The sequence below is a fragment of the Poecilia mexicana genome, unplaced genomic scaffold (genome assembly GCF_051168715.1).
Source record: "Poecilia mexicana isolate PSO_F unplaced genomic scaffold, ASM5116871v1 scaffold_15, whole genome shotgun sequence".
NCBI lineage: Eukaryota > Metazoa > Chordata > Actinopteri > Cyprinodontiformes > Poeciliidae > Poecilia > Poecilia mexicana.
Genome location: NW_028263384.1, coordinates 9,301,399 through 9,318,872, shown reverse-complemented (window position 1 = coordinate 9,318,872; position 17,474 = coordinate 9,301,399). Strand labels below are relative to the sequence as shown.

At 40.9% G+C, this 17,474-nt stretch overlaps 1 protein-coding gene across 1 annotated transcript in view; it reads right to left on the bottom strand.

The window, feature by feature from the left end:
* The window catches only part of camk2g2 (calcium/calmodulin-dependent protein kinase (CaM kinase) II gamma 2), a 63,935-nt gene extending 47,172 nt beyond the window's left edge, over window positions 1-16,763 (bottom strand). Inside the window, exons 1-2 of the mRNA XM_014970087.2 lie at window positions 16,626-16,763; window positions 15,458-15,552 (exon numbers count right to left, since the gene is read on the bottom strand). Of these exons, the coding sequence (XP_014825573.1) occupies window positions 15,458-15,552; window positions 16,626-16,690 (160 nt within the window). The 5' untranslated portion in view covers window positions 16,691-16,763. The remainder of the gene's footprint in view (window positions 1-15,457; window positions 15,553-16,625) is intronic.
* Between the last annotated feature and the right edge of the window lie 711 nt (window positions 16,764-17,474).

Here is a 17,474-nt window from a genome sequence, read left to right as displayed (position 1 = left end):
GAGCTGATGGTTGCGCCAGTTTGCGGGAGTGAACACTTCAACCAAATAATGTGGCCGCCACACACTCGACTCTGCTGAGCATATTCATTATCAGCTGTTGGAGCTTCAGAGCAGATCTAAGTGGAGGCGAGGCGAGGTGTCGTTTGTTCCTATTAAACAGACATCACAGAGAGGCCAGTAAACAGAAAAGCACAATGTGTGTGAAGTTGCGATGATCTGTGGGCGTGTGTGTGTGTGTGTGTGTCTCTGGTTAAACATCCTCCTCCTGGGAAAACAGCTTTGCTTTCTGCAGAGCACCAACTGTAACTGGGAATGGCAACAAAAGGTGAGCAAATATTGAAACAGATCGATGGGTTGTGTGTCTGTGTGGGTTGGGTCTTTTTATTCCATTTTTTTAAATGGGTTTGTCTGTACTTTATAACAACTTTTAAATGTATTGGTTAAAAAAACAAAACGGAAAAAAAAAACAGCAACAAGATAATCTGGTTTTCAAAGTAGCCCTCGTATAATGAACAAATTACTGAACAAAGGAAAAAGAAAACTTGGCAAAGATGGAGGTTACTATAACTGGGCAAAGTTTACTATATTTTTCATTTAGTTTCTTCTTTTTTTCCTAAAAAAATAATAAAAAAGAAAAGCTTCTCCACATCTCACTTCATCTTGTCAAATATTTCTCCAACCTTGATGGTGATTTCACGTGAGGTTTTTAACGTAAATCTGCATCCATTTTTTATTTTCAGGCAAAAAGACTGAAACCAACAATCATTTAATGTCACTGCATGTATTTAATGTCTTTTCCATGGACGGACGGACAGGTGGATGGAAAATAAGACGACAAAACAGGTACAAGAGTCAAAAAATATAATTCATAACTCTTCAGATCAAGAAAAGACTAAAATCAATTTCCAGACCTTTTTCAACTGTGTAGGAATCCACATTTTGCTTTATAGTAAAAAACGTTTTTGTTTTTTTTTGGGGGGGGTTCAGGGGGGTTGTCTTTATTTAATAATTTTTGGCAAGAATCTATGAATCTGACGTAATAAGCCAACAGCTCCCTCAGTGTTGCTTTTGGATATTGTAACGAAAAAGTAACGCAGATGCTGGAGATGAAAAACATTTATGTTGACATTACCAACTATGAGAGGGATTCTGAAATGATTACGTTAATCTGACGGCATTAAATCCTGCAGGATGACATACTGGGAATATCGTGACCATGTTATGCAATTTTGGCTGTCTGTTACATGAAATGTAAATTAGCAGTTATCATGGAAATGCACTGCTTGGCTAGGAGCTGGGAAAAACAAATAACAAAAGGCACAAGTATATATAAAAAAAAAATAAAAAAAACTTGCAGCCAGAAGGCTCTGGATTCAAATCCCAGCCTAGAGCCTTTTCTCCCCGCACATGAACAGCTTCTCTCCGGGTACTCTGGCTTCCTCCCACAGTCCAAAAACGCATGACTTAGGTTAAATACTGTGAACAGAACAAAATACTGGATTATCCTTGAAAAAACCTGCAAAAAAAAAACAACTTTACATTGTGGTGGAGGTTTACCTTCCCGTAGGGCATCAGCCTTGAACATACAGCCAGAAGTTTATATTAGACAAGCCCATTCAGAGAGCAGAGCGAAATCCAATGGAGAATCTGTGGCTGTTATTAAAATATATCTGTTCACAGCTACTTTCCAGCTAACCTGACTGAGCTTGAACTGGCAAGCTATTATTAGTCCACACCTCTGATGTACTTGTAAATGTGCTCCAGATCTCAGGAAGACATAAAATTAGAAGAATTTTAATCTAGACCTGCTGACTCTGCGTAACAAAATTTAAAGAGTATGTAACCTGATATGCAGTTAAAGAAAAGCACCAGAAGAATAACTCACAGAAAACTACTCATAATTAGGATATTATGTTTATTTACAGCCTCAACAATTTCATTTATAGACTAAATTATTTCAGCTTCTGCATGTATATGACCACCAAATAAATTTTAGCACATTAAAAGGCTATTATTTTTATTGTTGCTTTTAGTAGTGTTGTTTTTATTATTGTCACCGACGCTAAAATGCTAATAATTTTGATTAAAAGCTGCTTCAACTTCTATAAACCTAGATAAATGCATCAGACACACCACCGCAGAGGAAAGGATCATATTAAACTTTAGGTAAACCTTCGTGAGGCATGGCAGTAAAAAATAAATAAATAAATAATAAAAAAACAATAAAGAAATACAAAATGCAAAGCGTCTAAATATGAGCCCAGGCTCGGCGTAAAGAGATTAAACCGTCGAACACGAAGCGACTCAAACCCTGACTGTCACATTACGGCTGGATGCCTCTCCCGTGAGCAAAGCCTGTTTTTATTGCCATTTCATTCTTGCTACTATTGCAATAAATAATCTTTATGAAAACAAGTCTTCCTTTGGGAAACGGCGTTATGCAGCAGATAATAACCAACACAGCTTGAACACGTCACCATGTATACATATAAATACAGCGCACATGACCACCGCTGTGTCTAATCAAAGCTGCAGGTGGATAGAAATGTGGGTCTGTCTGATGACATCATTATAATTATTACAAGGCCTGGATATGAAAGTTAGTTTGAGATTCTGATTTTGAAGGAAGTCGTTCCAGAGTTGCCCGGTTGAGTTGACATGGTTGACCAATAGGTTTATCTCTATCAGGCTGACAGTTCTCAGAAAACCATTATAAAAGCTTCCACCACTTTATAATTATGTGCATCACATGGGGATGTTTACTAATGATGTCAGGACTTTTCTCCATTCAAATTTGATAACTTTCATGATCTCCATAATGAGAAACATACTTAATTTCAAAGACTTTAAGATGTCACACATGGTAAACAAATAATCCCTTATAATTGACCCCTTTTTGTTCAGAGGTCAGACTGTCAGGTGATTGACTTGTAGTCGTCCTTTTTTTTTTTAAATATTTGTGAAAACTAATTTTTTGTGTCATCAACCATCTAAAGCAATCAAGACATTTTAAAGGTTTAAGACAAGGTTTCATTATGTACATGGACTATTTTAGCAGTTTCTAAAATATACTGCTCAAAAAAATAAAGGGAACATTTCACTTTAATTTTGTGTGTGGCTCCAAATCCAGGCCTCCATTGGTTAATAAATTTGATTTCCATTGATGATTTTTGTGTGATTTTGTTGTCAGCACATTCAACTTTGTACAGAACAAAGTATTCAATGAGAATATTTCATTCATTCAGATCTAGGATGAGTTATTTGAGTGTTCCCTTTATTTTTTTGAGCAGTGTATATTTTAGTCATCTTCTGTTAACAGAGATATGCTTTTGATTAAAAGATGACTTAGATTCTGTAAAGGTACATAAAAAGTGAAATAGCCCTTTAAATGCCCTCATTCAAAAGCTACAAATTACATGCAAACTTCAGCAGCAGGCTGTGGTTGTTCTGCAGATTCAGTTAGGAAATATCGACATAACAAAAAAACCTCACAACAAGAGCCTTCATCAATTTATCCTATGCTGTCGGTATTATGTGTTAAACCTTTAAAGATTAAAAATCTCCAGTGTTGTGGTACTCGAAGTTGGTCTTGGTCTTAAGACCGGTCTTAAGACCATTTTTTGATGGTCTCGGTCTCGTCTCGGACTCGACCGCATTTGGTCTCGGTCTTGTCTCGGTCTCGGGCTCTGAGGACTCGGCATTTTATTTCAAGACCAGTCAAGACCGCAACTGTGAAAATATCACTAAACGTACAGCATTCTGTCCACTTTATTTGTTAACATTTTTGTTTTCAGTGGATGCAAAACGCACCGATTAAAATCCAAGCAACTACGTGTTTCTGTTACTCCCCCCTCCCCTCCTCACCTTTTACTCTCTCTCCCCCTCCCCTCCCCACCTTTCACTCGCGCGCGGCGCTCCAGGACATGCGCAGTGGTTTCCTCTCAGCGGCAGAAAATGTTTGTCTAATCGTCAGTAATATAATAGCGCTGCATAAATAGTAAGAAATCCGATGGCCACAGCTAACTCAGCAGCGCTTCGCTTTCACAGACGGTGGGGACAACGTCTGACTTTTTTCGTCACTTAGAAAAGTAGCTCAAAGAAGGTAAGATCCGTTAACGTGATGTTATCAAAGCTAGCTGTACAGAGACACATAAGCATTGTGATGAAAAATGTTATCACTCACTGTGCTGAATTATTGTGCGTAGATGTTGACTGACTTGTCGCATATATGGGACAACGCTATGTCCAAAAGTCTGCAATATAGTGAGGTGACATTCAGAAACAGTCGATTCTTCTCCACGGCTCTTTACTTATTAGATAGGACTGGAGTGTCACTCACTGAGAGCCGTTGTTCTATCAGATAGCCATACGCTGTCAGGTTAGCATACATGCATTAAGCATTAAGAAATCCGACCGTCAGAGGAGTTGTCAGTTCACCATACGTAGCAAGTTATCATGAACATAAGTCATTAAATTGTTTTCAATTATAACTATATAGATATACATGTGTTGTCATGGTTTCAAAGTGTATTTAAAGCAGGTCTGGCTGCTGCTGGAGTCAGCTACAACACACGCCCGTGTAAAACTCACTTAACTGCTAAGTCAGGATGCCATACAACTGTTAATAACAAAGTGTATGACGATCTACGTCATGATTCTATGTTGTTGATTAAATGAAATCTTATGGTAATGACATGTCTGACAGATACAGCCGGTGTTCTATCACATAGCCATACGCTGTCAAAATAGCATACATGCAGTCAGTACCATGCCAGCGCATGCGCATTAAGAAGTCCGACCGTCAGTGTAGTTGTCAGTATACGCAACAAGTTATGACGAAAATAAGTAATTAAATTGTTTATAATATGACATAATGTGATAACTAGATGGATATACATGCGTTGTCGTGGTTTCAAAGTGTGTTTAAAGCAGGTCTGGCTGCAGCTGGATGCCATACAACTGTTAATAACCAAGTGTATGATGATCTACGTCATGATTCTATGTTGCTGATTAAATAAAATCATATGGTAATGACAGCTTATGCATGTCTGAGCTAAGCGTACGACTATCTGACAACGTATGCTGATCTGACAGAACACCGTGAGTTCGTGCTAAGCGTATGACGATCTGACCTGACAGAACACCCGTTCTTTGTTCTTGTAATGCTCTGTGTACACTGCATCATTATTTAATTTAATTATGTACGTTGATATTTAAATTAACAAATAACTAAAGCACAAGAACGAAAGAGCACGCAGAGCATGCACATTGCTCTTTGTTTTTGTTCAAAGTGGCAGCTGTAATGTCTGCCATGGTGTCAGACTACCTGGCTTCATGTACTGGGATAGAGAGTGAAAACAGTCACGATGAGCGCCTTCTGTTTGGTTACTTGCTTGTTGCTCCTTGGTCAGTGTTCGTAGTTGAGCGTTATTTACCATCAGGGCATTGCCTCAATTGCTATGTTTAATGGTGCAGACAGTGGTGGTGGTTTCTTATATGAGCAATATGGGCAAATGCCCAGGGCGTTATGTTTTTAGGGATGGCACAAGACCATCACACTTTTTAGCACAGAAATGGAATATTTAATATTGGTAAAATGTATTAAGTATTTAATATCTAGGTGTTTTATGGTAATATGGATCTTTCAGATTATTTTGAGAAGCAATTTCGATCATATTTTACATTTTATTGTGTCATGTAGCGCGGGCCGCTGGTCTTGGTCTTGACTCGGTCTCGACTCCCCTTGGTCTTGGTCTTGACTTGGTCTCGGACCCCAAAAGTCTTGGTCTTGTCTCGGTCTCGATACACTCTGGTCTTGGTCTTGTCTTGGTCTCGGGTTAGGTGGTCTTGAACACAACACTGAAAATCTCAAATTAGATCGAAGGTAAATTTGTGTGAGTAAACTTCAGAATCAGGACGCAGGAAGTGTACCAACACTGAATATTGAAAAGACGATGTAGATTATAATTACGACTCCGTTCCCTCGTCACGGTGTCCTTACCATTGTGACGAGCTTCTAAAGACCTACATCAGGTGTTGGCATCAAAAGCCAGTTATATTCCTGACATGCATAATTTGCATACATTTGCACTTGAGATACAAATATCACAACCAAGATGTTCATTAATTGCATGATCAGAGATACAGATATTAACTCTGATACAATACATTCTGCAGAGCTGGTGAAGATTGTGATTTTTTGTTGATGTGTGTGTGTGCGTGTGTGCGTGTGTATGATCGACACTTGGTGATGCCGATGTTGACAAAATCTCCTAATTTGACATTTTAAAATTTCTATTTTGGACATGATGAGAAGTGATGTCTAAACTTAACTTTCTATTTCTTCAGGTCATTAGGAGAGTATTGCAAAGCCCAGAGATTTTGTTTTTATCAAACGCCCTGATGAAGGAGGAATGTTTCCACCCTGTGGGAAGACGAGAAGAACAACCGACTGTTGTACAGCCTTGACCGTGTCCAGACCTACATCTTTCCATTTCCATATCCAGCTCTACCATTCTCTCAATCATTAAATATTCACTGTTGTCCCATTAAACATTGACAGCGCGGCACAGCCACGTTTATCTGCCCCCTCGCCAGTGAGCCTACAGCAAGAGAGAGTGCACAAAAAGGCTGAAAACTAAAAAAAACAAAAAAAACACCCCACACACACACACACACACAAACGGCTTGCTCGCCTGTGTGGCCTGTGATGCTGCGGCTCGGAGAGAAGAAGGAGAGGGCAGGAGATTACGAGACAAAGGGAGGAGAACAAGACAAAACAGAAAGGGAGAGAGAAGGAGAGAACGCTGAGGATGAAACGAGACATGAAGGAAAACTGCTTGAGGAATGGAAGTTAAAAAAATAAAAAAAAGAGGGAAAAAAAGCAACGTGAGGGACCAATCTTAAACTCTTGCCCGTGTGCAGTAAGAGGAAAGCAGCGTGTACTTCAATAATTCAGCAGTAGGATGAGTGCCGCCAGCCTATCCCGGTTTCTTATCTTCACATCAGAAGGCCTCGTCTAAAACCACATCGCAACCTGGAACAATATGTGTTGCAGATTTCGAGTTTTCTTGCCTACAATAAAATAAAAGCTCTGTCTGACAGCAAAGATCAGCCAGCAGACGGGACAGATTTGCGTCCATTTCCTTGGGTTTTTGTCCATTCTACACTGCAAATGCTGGTGACCTACATTTATTTCTGTGCCTGATTGCGTCATAAGTCAAAAAAGGGCAAAGAAGAGGGGCTGCCAAATTGCCAACCCGTTGCGGTTTATGGTTGCTTTAGCGCCACCTCTGGTTAAGGCTGGATTCACTTTTTGTGAGTTTTCAATGAGACGTTTACTCCAAAAAAAAAAAAAAGAGGAAGTAGCAGATGACATCACCTGACCTATGAACTCATCATAAAGCTCAGGTCCAAAGGTTTAGATTAACAAGTGAAAAAAAAGTCATATACGCAGCACATGCTGTGGCTTATTGGATTTGTTCCACACATACTGGGACAGACGGAAACATATCATCCACCATAATGGGTTTCCAGACCTGCGAACCCGTTGCGGCCCCACTAAGTGGCGTTTAGTGTTTTCATCGACGTGATAATCAAGCCAACCTTCCAACGCTCCTACCTGTAGCAGCACGTCTTCAGTCTTATTGGATGTTTTTCTTGAAACCAGTTTTGTTTAGTTTTCTAGCCCAAAGGTCTACTGAATCTCAGACACAGTTTCAGGAGTGGGAAGCAAACAAACTTGGCCAAATCAGATATAGAGCTGAAGCTCAACAAACAGACAAAAAAAACAAAACAAAACAACAAAAACGTGACAATTTCTTCACCAGTGCCATACATCAGAACAATAAGTTTTCCCATGGTCACACAGCTGACGAGAGCAACTTATGACACATTTATTGTGTAATATGTAGTGTGACAAACTGCAGCTCGGTTATTGATGGATCGTTTCAGGAAGTATGGAGCTTGTGAACAACTTGCAGTTCTCTCAGGGTTACCTCAGCGTGCTGCTCCTTTGAATCTGAAAATCATCCGGTGGATTGTCACAAGCTGAACTATAAACTTTTTAACATTTGTTTTAATTCCTCGTCTCCTTTGAATTACAACAAAATAGTGTTTCATGGCTCAATTTCTACATATATTATAAGCATATATAGATATGGACGTTTGCTGTTTTTCCCCTATAGTTCCTCCAAAGTTTTATTCTTGAAAGTATCAAAGTAAGGACGATATAACTGCATTTTTTTTTTTTTTTTTACAGAACCGAGAAGAATCTGTACTTCCTGCTTATACTGAATTTCTATAAAAGATAAAGATTAAGATCTTAACCATGAATCTGGCATGTACACACTAATGATAGCTAACATTTTATCTTAATCTACTTTGTTTCTACACTTTTTGCCTCCAGAAATCATGGGTCACCACAAAGACAAGGTGAGAAAACAATATACTTTTTTATTTTTAGCAATTTTTAATACGAGCAAGTGAAAGACATCAGCCACTAAAACAACAAGCAGCTCTAATCCCAGCTCTTCTTTAGGATTTTCTTCAGTGCCACTGTTGCCTCAAGGTGAAATAATCATCATACTGCTGGAAGATGACGCTAAAGCCATGACTGTGTGAAACGTAGAATTAGTTAACCTGTTAATATAGTGAGAAGCTGTATGCAGTAGCTGCGTGATTTGTGTTTGTGACCTAAACACAGACATGTCCAAATACCATTTTTTGTGAAACGCTAGATTATTCGGCTTCAGAACCAGGCAGATTTTCTTTAAATTTGAGATCACTTGTCATTATAGGCTAAAAAAATACATATCTACAACAGCGACGCAAGACTTTCATACAGAACAAGAAAAAACATTAAAAATAAAACTTGTAATGAAAGGTTTTCTACCCTTTCCCCTCCGCAGACCTGCAGGTTAAAAACACACAGAGCAGCTGTGTGTGTTCCCCCGCTGTGAGGTTTAAATGTGAAAACGTCACTACAACTTGGCAGGGTGAGGGCCAGAGCTAACCGGTGTCAAAATCCAGAAAGCATTCAAATGAAGCAGCAGGTTAGCCTGGACACCGTTTCAGAAATAAATACAGTTAAATCCCACCGTGAAATCCAACCGGAAACGCGCCACATGTTTGTTTTGCTGCAGCGGCTGCGCACATGCTCGTGACGCCACATGACCCAGCCATAATCGGCGACCTCGCCATCAGCGTGCTCTCCCTGAGCCGCGGAGAATGAGGGCTTAATCCTGCCCATGCACGCACACACACACACACACACACACGCCCGCACACAGCCCTCTTAGGCACAGACGGCCTCCTGAAGTTGCCCAGACATCAAGCTATCAGAGCTAACATAGAGTATGTTCGGTGTTTGTAAACAGTGACAAGGAGCTCATGAGCAGCTACCGCGTGTGTTTATTTACAGGCGACATTGTGAACCTCCAGCTTCTGTTGCTAGCATAATGGAGGTGCGGACATTTTTCTTTTATTTTTCTCCCAAAAGGAGAAAAAGAAAATCTGGTATGATGGCAGACGTTTTTTTTTATTTTTTTTATGATGATTCATGATGACCAGCTGCTCTAAATTTGGATCAAGCTGTTGTAATAAATAGCAGGTTTGCACATCCTCGCAAATCTGGTTTTACCTACACAGGAGTTTTTTTTTTCCATACTAACACCCAATGAAATGAACTTCTCGAAGGTAACGTCTTATGCAAACATTCAACATCTTGTATCTTTACTAAATCGAGGAGGCAGGATGCAACAAGATTAAAACTAGACTCATCTTGAGCAGAGGCAGTAATTCATGTCTTAATGAATCATTCGTCCATCTGACTGCTGAGGCATTTTCCCTGTGCAGGGTTTGGCTAACTCAGCTAAGCTGGTGAACATTTTCCTCCCTACAGCAGAGTTGTTCTCAAATCAAGGCCTCGAGGGCTGATGTCCTGCAACTTTTAGACGCGTCACTGCTTCAGCACACCTGAGTCAGATATTCAATTCATTAGCAGAACTGGACTGCATACTGAGGAAGTAATTCAGCAATTTGATTCATTTGAACCAGGGACACGTCTGAGGGTGTTTTCACACCTGATAGTCCGGTAAACTCGGTTTGACTGGAGACCAAAATTGCCACATTTGTGACGATTTCAGCTGCTGCCACTCACTTTAACACTGCATTGAAATTAATTGACAAACCTGTTACACCCCCTTCGCCTGTGGTGGCGCTGCACCAAGAACCACTGAAGGAAATGAAAACCTCAGAAGAAGACATGAGCACAATTTCCTCCTTCACAAAATATAAATGAAAACGGAGTAGCGGTGGATTTTAGTGGTTGTTTTAACGCTTTTCTTCCTCCATCTTTGACTCCTTGCGTTTATTTTAGTTGAATTTACCCAGAATGCCCTTTGCTACAGCCTGCTTCCTGCTTTTGGAGCCGTCTACGGACCGTTTAGCGTTCACATATGCATCTGAGCCGCACCAGAGTTCACTTCAACCGAATCGAGACCTGGGTTTTTAGGCAGACTGGTGTTCGCTTTTTTGGTCCGAATCAAGAGTTTGATTGTGAACTGTACAGTAAACAGGTATTATTTATTAATACTGATCACAACATATATTATTATTGATTTATTGCTCAGCTCTCTACAGCTCTGTTTGTTATTGTCCATTGCAAACACCCTTACATCAGATAATTTAGGACAACACGTAAAAGTAAAAAAAAAAAAAATCCTCAATAGATCCAAAATAATCACATATTTGCTTTCATTGAATACGTCAAAACTCAGAAGTGGCCACGTTTACAGGTTACAAATTCACCAGCCGATGGCATGCGAGTGTTATTTTATTCTGTTGGATTCAAAAATAACACTTTCGTCAAAAAAAAAAAAAAAAAAAGAAGAAACCGTAGCCCATTTGTCAGTTTTATGTGTTACACACTTTAGAAAGAAAAATGTATAATAAAATCGGAATCGGCAGGACAGACTCAGGAATGGAAACAGAAATTGCTACAAAGGAAGAAAAAGCATGATTGGTGCATCTGTTAGGGATGCATGCTTCTACGTCACTTTCACATCACTGCAGTGTGAATGAAGCCGAGCTGCATGTTGGAAGAAAACACATTTCAGCTCCGATTAAAAACCCTCCTGTTGTCCTCGGGTCATTTTGACCCGAGGACAACAGGAGGGAAGAGCCCTGTGCACCGAAGGACAGTATGGGAAACTATACTCACATAGGCATTTCTGCTTGGTTAAATATAACAACGTTTATGATGTGAGAAACAAAAAAATGTAGCATGTAAGAGAAAAAAGTTGCCATCTGTTAGTATGGTTTTTTTTGGGGGTTTTTTATGAGATCTGTGACCACAAAGAAAAAAAAACTGACGCATTGAGTCATAAAGATATGAGTTTCTCTGCCAGACAACCAATTGGGCTAAGAGTTTCACCTCCACCGTCGCTGGGTTGCAAGGCTCCGGACGAGCGTCAACATGCAGACGCCGTCAAATGGGCTGGTGAAAGGGGATTTTTTTTTTTTTTTTTTAAAGATCCCTGCTCAAATCAATCATCCGTTTACAGACACAGAAGCGCAGAGGGACGGAAGAAAAACGCTTTAAAAGGGAAAAAGAGAATCGCATGGGCGTGGAAAGAGCCTGGCTCCCCGGAGGCCAGGGCAGCCCAATCGGTTCAGAAATGGCCCTAATCTGCAGCTCACATCATCAGTCAAGCTTTTGGCCGACTGCTCTGATGTTTACTGGGCCAGACATGCTGCAAACACACACACACACACACACACACACACACAGTATGTAGCATGAACACGCAAACTTCCAAGACTTGATGAGGAGCAGTGAGATGCATGTGCAAACACAAACGCGCATGCTGACCAAAACAACCGACGGATTAAATATGCTTGGATTTGGCTACATGGCAGATGAGACTCTATGACACACGCGCAGCTTAGCAGGCAGACGGCGACAACAAATCTGCTGCAAATACCAAAACACAGGAGGTGGTATTTGAATATGCGTTTATCTGCTGCTGCTGGTGAACACACGCACACACACGCACGCACCGCACGGCATAAACACACACAGTGTGGGTTGTAGATCAAACTCTCTGACGTAACAAGTGTTAGGAAACACAGTAGCATCGCGACCAAGTCCAAGGCAAACTGAGCAGCTACACGGCTGTGTGCAGGGATGTGCTCCCACCACCGGCCACTCTACCACCCGCAAAGACGTGTAAACATGGGGTTCCTACGGCTACAAGCCAAAAATGAACAGAACGGAGGGGTAATTTTCAGAGATGCGCCGAAGAGGATTTTCCAAGTCAAAACTGATTTCCAGTATTTCCGCGACGTTTCCTCAAGACTCTAGGAAAAAAAGACAAAGTGCTGCAGGTTCTCAGATAGACTCAATAGTTTTTTAATAAGCAAACTATCCTATCAATATTTATGCATCAAAGTGCTTGTCTCTAATCATGATCAGATTATTACTTTTTTACACGCAAAAAACTTAGAGATGCACCATTCCAGTTTTTTCACTTCTGATATCGATAGCGATATCAGAGGTTTAGCATCGGGCGATACCGAATGTACGAAATAAAAAAAACATGTACTTGGGAACTCTGTGACAGTACAGCACATTTAAAAACACCACTGGCTTCACAAACATGTAAAAACAACACAGCTTCAATTCGCTCAGTCAGCGCAATGCAAAATAAATAATAGAGAAACTCAAACTGAGACAATACGCTGACTACCTTGGTCAAACATGCAAAAATTAAACTGCAGCCAACCTTCCAAATGGTTCAGAAAGCGCAATTAGGAATTCTGAATATAATGTAAAATAAGTAATAAAGCACGAGAACAAAGCAAAGCATTACACTAAATAGAGCTGCGCTTATGATGGATTGGGCACAATATTAGCGATACCCAATCTAGATTTTTTTTTTCCCAATATTGGGATTGACACAGATAATATCAGATCGGGGCTCCGGCTCGTAAGTCCGACATTTACAAATGCAAATTAATTTAATTAAAGACAACGGGTAAAACTTGTTGCAACACAACAGGCTGCTCATCTCTCAGAAGAGATGGCACAGAAGAACACAAAACAACAAACGATGGAATATGGCAATGCACTTTTTGTCTAGTAATTTTGCCAATGTCGTCTAATATTGTAGACATAGATTGTGACTTTTTTTTTTAAAATGTGACCACCCTGATTTGCAATAATTACTCATCACAGTAAAAAATATTAACTTAAAGTCCAGTGTGACTAGGTTTAAATGGAATAAATCCCATTCCCCAAAAAACAATAGCAAATTACAAAACGTCTAGTCTCAGTTTTCAGTGTTTTTCTGTTTTAAATCCTTATGTTAATATTCATATGATTATTTTTGGGGTCAAGAGATAGTTTATATGCTTTAAGAAAAAAAAAAAGTAATTTGCACCATACAGCATCTTCATGGCTTTATGCCATAACTAGTGATAAATGAGACATTTACTATTTGTTTATGCTTTGCTAATCCTGCCACTGCCGTCATTCATTCTAACGTCACACCTGTGTGGCTGAGACACAACTGTCTACATATGTATTGCCTGGACTATAAATGAGTCATTTCTAATGTTTTTCACGACCTTTAACCTTAATAACCCTGGTTGCCTACTATTGCCAGAAGGTGGCGGTGTAGGCCGTTATCCTTGCAGTTCTAATTCCGTTGATATAAAGTTTATTATAACCGAAAGTAAATGCTCGGTCCGGGTTGTTTGGGAGTCAGAGTTCAGATCTGGGAATGACATCAAACCCGAGTCGAGCATGTCTGAACCAGAGAACCTGTAGGACTACAGCTGACACCCACCTGTCATGGTTCAATATTCATGGATTCGCCTATTCGAAACCGTTTCTGTGGAACGTGACACCAAAGTAAGAGATCCCTTTATTCACATTTTTTTTCCATAGGGTTCATCTAAAATACTTAAAACAGGATGCAGCTTGGCGAGCTGCGCTATCTAGACGCAAGGCTACTTGACACACTATTGACTGGCGTTTTCAAATCGGCCAATCCAACAGCACCACTTATCTTCCTTGGCACTGATTGGCTGTACCGCTAAGAGTGGAAATAAGGAAGGCTGTAAATGTTTCTCTGGTAATGCCAAGACAATTTTCACTCTGCTTGTTAATTACATTAGGACATGTTTGGTGTGTGAACTATTAAAATAATCGTTTTTCCGTGGGGTCTCAAATATTCTTGGACTTTAGCAACTGTCGTCTCTTAACCACCACAGAGCAATACATGCCGACCACAAAGCATTCTCTGAATTCGACACACTTAAACAGAGGCTGAACATTCTCAAGAATGGAAATTTATAATGAATTTACTTGTGACAGGTTTGATGTGGAACTACTGGAACTTTCTCAATGCACGGCGGCCATATTTAATCTAAACTGGCCGACGTCACCGACTTCCTGCAACTGACGAGTCTGCCTTGTGAGCACAAACAGGATGGGATCTCGCTTTGCCTTTTTTTACTTTGTCACTAGAAGCGCACCCAATACATATACTGTTCCTACATCAGTGAACGCACCTCTTTTTTTTTTTCACCCACAGAACTTGGAATAACTCTTTAAAAAGAAATAAACATTTGCACTTCGCCCCCTCCCCCCATAACTAAATGGTTCCAGTTTTCATTCTGTTTTAGCCACTTGTGTCATATGAATGTGGATCAACAACTGAAGACGCTCCAATTTTTCCCAGCCACGGATCTATGTCCGATAATCTGCAGTTTTAAATTTGTATATATTTTTTTAAATATTGGCCTTAATACGCTAAACAAGAACAAACACACTTGGATTCAGTCAGGATCGACAGGACTTAAACTAAAGATCAGCAAAAATCAGTATGACAAACCACAAAGATAGTTGTGGCTGTGAAGAGACTCTTGAAATTTACTTTAGATGTTTTATCTGTTGCTGTCAAGAACTACTATTTAATCAAGGTCATTGTGTCGTTTTAAAAAATGAGATGACAGAAGACCTAGAGAACATGTGTAAAATCAGGAAGTCGGTCTTTATTCAAACCTCGTCTTAAAACATTTCTGATCATCAGCAGATTGCACAACTTGTCACAAGTTGCAAAAACGGTAGTTGAGGATATCTAAAGCTCAGGCTCGAGCACGTGCAATCACTTGCTGCACACCAACCATAACAATCCCCCCAAAAGTGGTTGCAGACAAGAGACCAAAATCCAATGATTCTTTCTGTGAAGGCTTAAAGCGCAGCACCTCGGGGGGTGGATGAGGGGGCCGTGCCAAGTGGCCCCCAGCTTTTCAGGGAATCTCCTCTCTCAAGTGGAAGACGCCTGCGTCCGGCTCGCTGCTCTCCAGGAAACAAACCCAGCTCCGCTGAGCTGCTGCACCGTTAGCACCTCGTCAGCGAGCGGAAACTTCACACTGACTTCACACTAACCTCTGGCGGAGAGCTTTTTGGTGTTGATGATTTTAGCAGCATACTCCTGTCCGGTGGATTTCTTGACACAGCGGCGGACGACGGAGAAGGCCCCCCTGGAGACGGAGAGATTGAGAGAGCAGTGAGGAGGACCACTTCAGACATGAACAACTGCTGAACTTACACACACACTGAAAGCCAGGCATGCTTAATTTTCACCTACAGAGGGACGGCATTCATATTAAACACACTCTGATGTACCTATTGGGTTTAGGATTTTGGTATGTTAGTGCATAACCGGAAAAGCAGAAGGAAATGTGAGAGGGGCTGCAGTGAAAGGTAGAAGTAACAGTTATCTACGCAGCCTGACCACATTTGTTTTTTTCTTTTGTTTTGTTTTTTGTTTGTTTGCACGGACGCCTCCTTCAAAGTCATGCTGTGCTGGTAGGTGGAGCAGCTTTATTAGAGATAAGATGTTACAAAGTGGCTTTGTAGCCCTGCCTGCACATACACTGCAACTAAAGTGGCGCCTTTCATGTTTCTAAGCATTGCAATTTGCAAACACCAAAATCTTACTGCAGCAAAAAATAATATACATATATATACATGTAAAAAATAAATAAATAAAAATAATAATAATCGTGACTGTTGTGCAGGCTGCTTTGGGAATGCACAGAAGCAGAGCTGAGCGAAGATGGCACAAGACAACGGGGCAAATGTAAACCAAGTATCGAGGCGTGCTACCTGCAGATAAATCACACAAGGTGTTCCTCACCTTTAATAAAGAGCCACAATGGCGCCTTGCACCTTAAAAAAAAAACAAAACAAAAAAAAACGCGCACACTCGGGATTAAACACAAGCCTCTGCAGCGCTTACGGGAGCCCGCTGACAGCTTACTGTTGCACGGCAGATCGCCTGAAGCCTTCCCCCGTTTTATTTTTTGACAGACCCATTCCAGCCCCTGTCAACACTAAGTAAAGCGCACACAATGGCAGCAGCAGCGGCGGCAGCAGCGGCGGCGGCAGCACAGAGGAGGAAAACGTGTAGACACACGCACACGCACACACACACGCGCGCGCGCACACACACACACACACACACACACACACACACACACACACACACACACACACACAGAGAGTGAATGCAACAAGAAAAGCAGCGGCAGCGTTGTTCTCGGTCGCTTACTTTCCGAGTTCCTCGTACAGCTGATACTCGTCTGTGAACCTGGTGGAGGTTACAAGTGTGGCCATGTTGACTGAAGTGAAGGCTCGGAGAGGGGAAGAGAGGCTTGATCTCAGAGCGTGGAGTGGGAGGGGAAGAGAGAAGAGGGAGGGGAGGGGAGGGGAAGGAGCAGGCACAGAGGGAGCTGTAGTAACACAGATCCTCTGTTAACAAGAGGTGTCACTCTGGCCGTTTTTACAGGAAACATTTATTTGTTAAGTCGTTTAATCCAAACAAAAAATTAAAAAAAATTAAAATGCCAACACTGTCCTTACATATTCAGTGCCTTAATCGGCAGGCAAAAGCACCCTCCACTGTGCCTTCAGCTCCTTCAGACTAGCGGCAGTAGCAATTAGCAAACACCTGTCCTGAGCCTCATGGATGGTTGTTTAGAGCGCAGGTAATTTCCAGTTAGCTTCATATAGGTGAACTGGAGGATTACCCAAACATTAGGTTGGGTAAAATTTAAGACTTCAACAGTGTCCATGCCTCCAGCAAGCAATCTTTCTCAGTAGCAGAGGGTCCAGACTCTCCATACGAAGCCATGTGCAGAACAAGGGGCTGTTTTTTTTTTTTACCAGGCTAGTGCATCTGGTGCAAGTGGAAGACAAATTCTTTTAAGCCATGCTTGATGTACACATCATTTTTATGCTATAAAATGCCACTATGTGTCTGGAAAGTGCATAACATCACCCCTAACAGGTTTTCTTCCATAATAGCCTTCCTATCAACTTTGACTAGCGTCGCTCTCCCTTCAGAAGAAACACATCCCCACAGAATGATGCCGCCACCACTGTGTTGTGATAATATATG